At 53.5% G+C, this 6,000-nt stretch overlaps 1 protein-coding gene across 1 annotated transcript in view; it reads right to left on the bottom strand.

Moving 5' to 3' along the window:
• Positions 1-334: 334 nt before the first annotated feature.
• The window catches only part of LOC311222851 (cotranscriptional regulator ARB2A-like), a gene marked incomplete at both ends in the record, with an annotated part of 187,448 nt that continues 181,782 nt past the window's right edge, over positions 335-6,000 (bottom strand). Inside the window, one exon of the mRNA XM_084307487.1 lies at positions 335-525. Within this exon, the coding sequence (XP_084163613.1) occupies positions 335-525 (191 nt within the window). The remainder of the gene's footprint in view (positions 526-6,000) is intronic.

The raw sequence follows: 6,000 nt of genomic DNA, 5'->3' as shown, positions 1-6,000 counted from the left end.
TCTTCAGTTTTCACCACATCAAGTGCCTGCATGTACCACACTTTGAAGATTGCTGGAATTTTGAAGAAGTCGGAGCTGCGTTGACATTATTATTATTATTTTTTTCTCTCTCACAATTTAAGAGAAAAAGGCTAAGTTATAATGTCTTCTTCGGGGGGTTCGAGCGCTAGCAATGTCACCCTTCACCAGAGGTTCACCATTGCCGCCTCCGCCGTGCGTCGTGGGGCTGCGTTGACTCCGCGGTCGTGGCAGTCAACCGTACCCGATCGGCGTCCGGTGGATAGTTTGCCTCTCCGAGGAGCTGGTGAACCAAGGCCGTCTCCTGTGAGATGGCCTAGTTCCTGCTCTGGTTCCCCCGCCGCTGGGGGGCGGTCGGCCGATAGGCTGACGGCTCCTCTGGAAGCGGAGGATCTGAGACGCAAGCTCTTTGCCTCTGCTCGTTCCCATCGTAGGAGGGTGGCCTGCAGGGGCGAACGGCCTGGTTTTGGTGAGCTGCTGGAGCCAGATGAGGGTGCTTCTGCTTCTCTGTGTCCGATGGAAACAGAGGATTTCATGGTGGAAGCGGAGGCGCTCTTGTTTGACGCCCCGGTGGGGACGCATCACTCTCCCCCTCAGGGTGTGGCAGGGGGTGGTATGTCTCCTTGGGGTTCCTCGTACTCCGGTGTTGGGTTAGAACCTCCGACTCGGGGACGGGATGCCCTGCTATCGGCCACATCGGATGGTGGCACTACAATGAGTGGTAGCCTCCCGTACGTGAGGGACGCGAGCTGCGTGGAGGACGGTGCGCATGGGGAATTACGTGCCTTGTTCCCGGAGCTCACTGCCTGCCCCTGTCCCAGATGACTTGATAGGTCATCTATGGAAACGTCGTCCTGTGAGGGAGACGGGCGTTGTCTGCCCATTCTTCCCCTCAATGGAGGCCTACGTGCGTCAGGGACAGGTGATCTCCCGCATCATTGGCATTACCCCCGCCTACGTGCAAGTCACGCGGGTGGTGGGTTTGGTCGAGGGACTGAAGGAAGGGGTGCCTCGGCTTGATAGCCCGATGGCGTCTCTCCTTTGTCCTGAGGTGGTGTGGGAGCCGTTGCGGAAGCCGGTTCCCCAAGGGAAATCGGCTAGGCAGTTGGCCAACTGGAGTGACTGGCCAACTGGAGCCTCGACTCAGAGCCTAGCTGCGACGTCCAACATTGCGCAGCTAGCGCGCTTCATGTCAGGGATGATGGCGGGCGGTACGGTGCCGGACGAACAACAACAAGTCCTGCATGCCCAGGCGGCTGGAGCCATCCTGCACCCGATACAGCTGCAGGCAATTGCCGCCGGGAAGATACGCGCCCTGGCCACTCTAAGGGACCAGTTAGACTAGTGTTTTTGTGGTCGTTTTTTGAATACGTTTGAATACGTTTCATGTCCCTTTTACACAGAAATGCGTTTTTTGGCGTTTTTTGGCGGATACGCTGAAAACGCTAAATTGTGTTTTCCGTTTTTGAGCAGCGCCAAAACTCGCCGACAACAGTCGTGTAGCCTTCACGGAGCCGTTGTTGCGAAAACGCCCATGCGCAGTAGATACCATCTGCGTGCCCTTCAGGTGACAGCAGAGCTGTCCCAAATAGCTGCAGCTACCATGTGTTGTCAAGTTATTGTTATAAGGACCCCAGTCCAAGCTACAACAGTCTGCATTCCCTTAACAATTGTTTGTATTGAGCCGTATTGTATTGTACCCATATGCAATATGTTAAATAAAGTTTACATCCATTCATTCTGCTAGCATTACCGATTGGTTGGCTAACATGAGCTAGTGTTAGCTATCAGACCCTGTTAGCTCAAAGCTCCTCTTTCAACTTAACAAGCATTAAACAAAATGGCCCAGTCATCTATTCACCTTTGTTTAATACACACAGCGTTGTCTCTAATGTTATCTAACTACTGATAGCTCCCGATATCATCAGTTTGGTGCTGGCTAACTAGCGTGAGCTAATGTTAGCTTCTAGCCACAATGCTATACTGTTATAATGGCATTTTCCATTGACGTTAGCATGCAGCTAACAATGTAGCTACCGATCTTTTTTTAGACTAAACTATCCGCTCTTGGTGGTCACTTGTGTTGATGTTAGTTTTGTTTCATCAACAAATGACAGGCAGAACACACAGTGAATGTATCCGTTTTGTTTATTGCACTTTTATTAGACTTTGCTAAAAAAGAATTGCTGCATTGGGTAAATAGGCAAAAGATGGTGGCGCCCGGGAGCTCCAGTAGCTCACCGCGTACCTCGAACGCTATTTCGGCGTCGGGGACAACCGTGCTCGTCACGGATCTGGGTTAGCGAGTTCGACTCCCGGACAAGCCGTAACTTTCTCAGAGTGTCTTTCCCCCCATCTGTACCCCCATTCAACCTGTTTCTGTCGGTCATACTTGACCAGAGAAAAAGCGATAAACGCAAAAAGAACCAGCGGAATGGTCAAAGTTTAAAAAAAAAAAAAAAAATATGGTGGCGCCCATAGGCGCCCGCCTTGTTGACATATTCTTTGCAGGAAGTGTATTGGCACATTCAAGTTCTGATTGGTTGAAATTGCCTTCATGTTCGCCACCTACTGCCACCTACTGCTTTGGCAGTGTACTACATCACTGTGCTCAGGTGACAAAAACGAAAGTGTGACTGTGTCCTGCTACGTTGCGGCGAAAACTCATCTGACAATGAAACGAAAACGAAACTAAGGTGTAACCGGCGCCTAACTCAGCGCCACCTTTGGCTGGAGAAAGCGCGGGTGCCGGAGCAGAAGAGACTTCCTTTGCTCACGGCCCCCTCTCCGATGCTGGGCTCTCGGGTCGGCGATGCAGCTGATGACGGCGGCTTGCAGGGACATGGAGGAGGAGCGTGCAGTGCTCCAGCCCCATTTCCCCCCACCCGATGTCGCCGGTGAGGTTCGACGGAGGGACCCGCGACCGTCGCCACCGCCACCACCACGGCCACTGCTGGACCTTCGGCCAAGAAGGCCAGGAGGAGAGAGGGTGCCTCGACCGCCGCAGCCAGCCAACCCACGCCCGGAGGTGACGGTAGGGATCGTCGTGGCCAGGCACCCCAGTACCGTCCCTCCGGGCCTAAGGCTCCCCTTGGGGGCAAGCACCAAGCTGTTCGTGGCAGGCGCCGCTAAAGTGACTTTCCCCCCCTGTTTACCCCTGTTCCCTTCCCCGCCCCAAATATGATTTTGTACATTAATAAAAGGTCCCTCCTAGGAGGGACTATTTTTTGTTAGAAACTGTGTGTTTATTCACTGCATATGTTGGGGATACGATGTGTAGAACCTTCGCCTAGTTGTGGGGTTGATAGGAGAGCTGGACTTTTAGTCTTTAGCTGGTCGCTACATATATATGTGTGCTTAGCAAGGCCTGTAGCTAACACTCGGTCGAAAGGCTTTTTTCTTTCCTCGTCCTGAAGAAATATGTTTCTTCCTATAGTGGTAAAGATTTACCGTTGTATGAGGGGGTTGTGTGTTCTGTTACGTTTGAAACAGTGGCATTGAGCCACAACACTGTAGTGTTGGCCTACAGAAGTACTTGTGTGTGTAGTTTGTACCATGGTCTTATAGACCTCTCTCTCGATCTTCTGTGTTTTTTCTTGAAACGTAAAACACGGGTGTCATGTTCACACATAAACATTGGCCTTGTTATAAACCCTGTTCGCAGACGTGTTGTCGTCTGTGGCTAGCGTGCGTTGGGTTAGCTTATCCTGTTAGGATATACACTGTTTCATTAGCATGCTGGCTACATAGGTATCATCATGGCTTGTTTACTATCGTATACGGGGCATGGGATCATGAGGGGGTAACCGAATAAACCCCTCCATCTTTTCTGATTGGTCGGGGGGTTGGGCCCTCTATCATTCGGTCCTACCGCGCTGATTGGTCAGTGCGGCACGGGGTAGAGAGGGGGGGGGGGGGGGGGGTAGGGAATTCCCTGACTCCTCGCCTATCATGGTCGGTTGAGTCATGGGATTCCCCCACCATAGAATACGTCACTGGGCGCGTTTCTATTGGTCGCCGACTTCCGTGAGTTCTTTACAGGCCCCATGTGTGGTTCTCTGTTATTGTCAAGTTGGTGTTGCGGTGCATAGGAACTCGAGAGTTCTGCTACGCTCGGTATATATGTAGCTTGAGCCTTTGGTCACGTTACATAAACTTTTCAAATTGTTGCTCACGTGGGAAGTCTCTCTGGGGTCGCTCCCCGTCCCCTCTTTTATGGAGCATGGTTGACGGGGTGTTGTTTTCCCTCAGCCGCGTCGCATGGGACCCATGTCCGTATTTCTTTCTTTGAAAAAACGGCTTCTTGTCGTTCTCCCAGGCGGCTTGGAGGAACGGTATCTGGTTTCTTGTTAAGACTATCCATTGATATGTTTTGGGTCTCGACGCGTACATAGTGCTGGCCCTGGGTGCTTCTGATAGGAACCACGCATGGGCTTGCGCGCCTTGGTTGCTCATTATTGAAACAGCGTTTTTATGGGGCAACTGGGATGGAGTTGTCTCTTCCGAGCGCCAGTGTACTAGGCTTGTCTCGATGAATTCTCGTTCATATCTGGGGGATGTTAAGGGAATAGATCAAAGCATTGGTAGAGGGGTCTCATGCCCTTGGGGTGGGCCACCGGGCGCGGTACGAAGGGGACCGTCTGGGTGGCGCCCTCTATAATGTTTTGGATCGACACGGGTACCTACCCCCCTCCTGGGACTGGGGATGGCGGCGTGATTAGGGCACGGGACTGATTCTGGTCGCGCCGGTCCAGGTCAGTTAACCCGTTGTCCGCCGGGGCGCAGATCTGCTGTTCTGGTACCCTGAGGGACTTGTGCTTTTTTCGGGGGGGAAAATGCCAGGTCGGCCCGGGCGTTGCAGGGTTTGACATTATGGAGATGTTCATGGTTGTGTTACTACGTGTTACCCCTCACTGTTGCTTGGTCGATGTTGTGTTGTACCTTGCGCTGCGCTAAGGGAGCCTGGTCCTTCTCCATTATTTTTCGCCCCTCTCTTCTCCTGCTTAGGCAGGGCTGGGAGGGGGCTGTTGAGGCGATTCTTGAACTCCTCCGGCATCCCTGTGTACGTCCCGGTCCGCCGGGCCCGGGTTCTAAACTGTTTTCGTCGACCCGTTGGCCTGGGTTAACCCCGTCTTGAAAACTGAAACACTTGTACTGCGGTATAGCCAGTGTATATCCGCAGTTGTGTTTTGGAGTTTTTTCTTGGGGGGTTATAGGAACAACCGCCTCATGTTAGAACCAAGGGGGTGGTTGGTTCCCTGGTGTGTTGGTAGCGGAGTCAACTCTCGGGGTAGGCCGGGTTTGGCCCCGTCTACCTGTGAGTGTGCCCCTGCACCTTTCATGACGTCTGCCAATCATGTCAGCCTTCTCTGCCTCGGCCCCTCTAGTCGAGGGGTTTTTGTGGAGGCTGTGACATGGTGCACAACAATGCCAGCATACGCCCCTTCCGCCGTGGTGTTTCAGCAGACCCCTTTGGCGCCTGTCTAGTCCGCAGTGCTCCAGGCTCAGGTCGAGTGGCCTGTTGCCTGGATTGAGGGATCGACCTCTTTTGGGGGTCGTCTCCCCAGTGCGCTGCCTGCTCCCGCTGTGGGTGTAGCCTCTTGAGTGCTTCGCGCTTACAGCCATACCAACCTGAACACGCCCGATCTCGTTTGATTTCGGAAGCTGTGTAGGTTCAGGCCTGGTTTGTACTTGGATGGGAGACTGCCTGGGAATACCAGGTTCAGTAAGCTAGGCAGCGTGCTATAGGGGGGAAGGGCCTGCTCTTGGATGGGCCCTGTCCGAATACGCTGGCGATGTGGGGGGCGGTGTCACTAGTGACGGCCTGGTGAGGTCTCGATGCTGTGGCGTCATTGGCCTCTCCAGGCCCCCTTTTCCGGGGGGGTCCAGTCCCTTCCTGGGTCTGGGTCCTCCTTCGTGCTCCGCTGCTACGGCCTTGCCACAGGGTTGGGCTTTTGCTCTTGACCCTGTGATGTTAGGGGT

The sequence above is a fragment of the Notolepis coatsorum genome (assembly GCF_963971535.1).
Source record: "Notolepis coatsorum genome assembly, chromosome: 1".
NCBI lineage: Eukaryota > Metazoa > Chordata > Actinopteri > Aulopiformes > Paralepididae > Notolepis > Notolepis coatsorum.
Note: the sequence above shows the minus strand (reverse complement) of the source record. Positions and strands in the feature narration are given on the sequence as shown.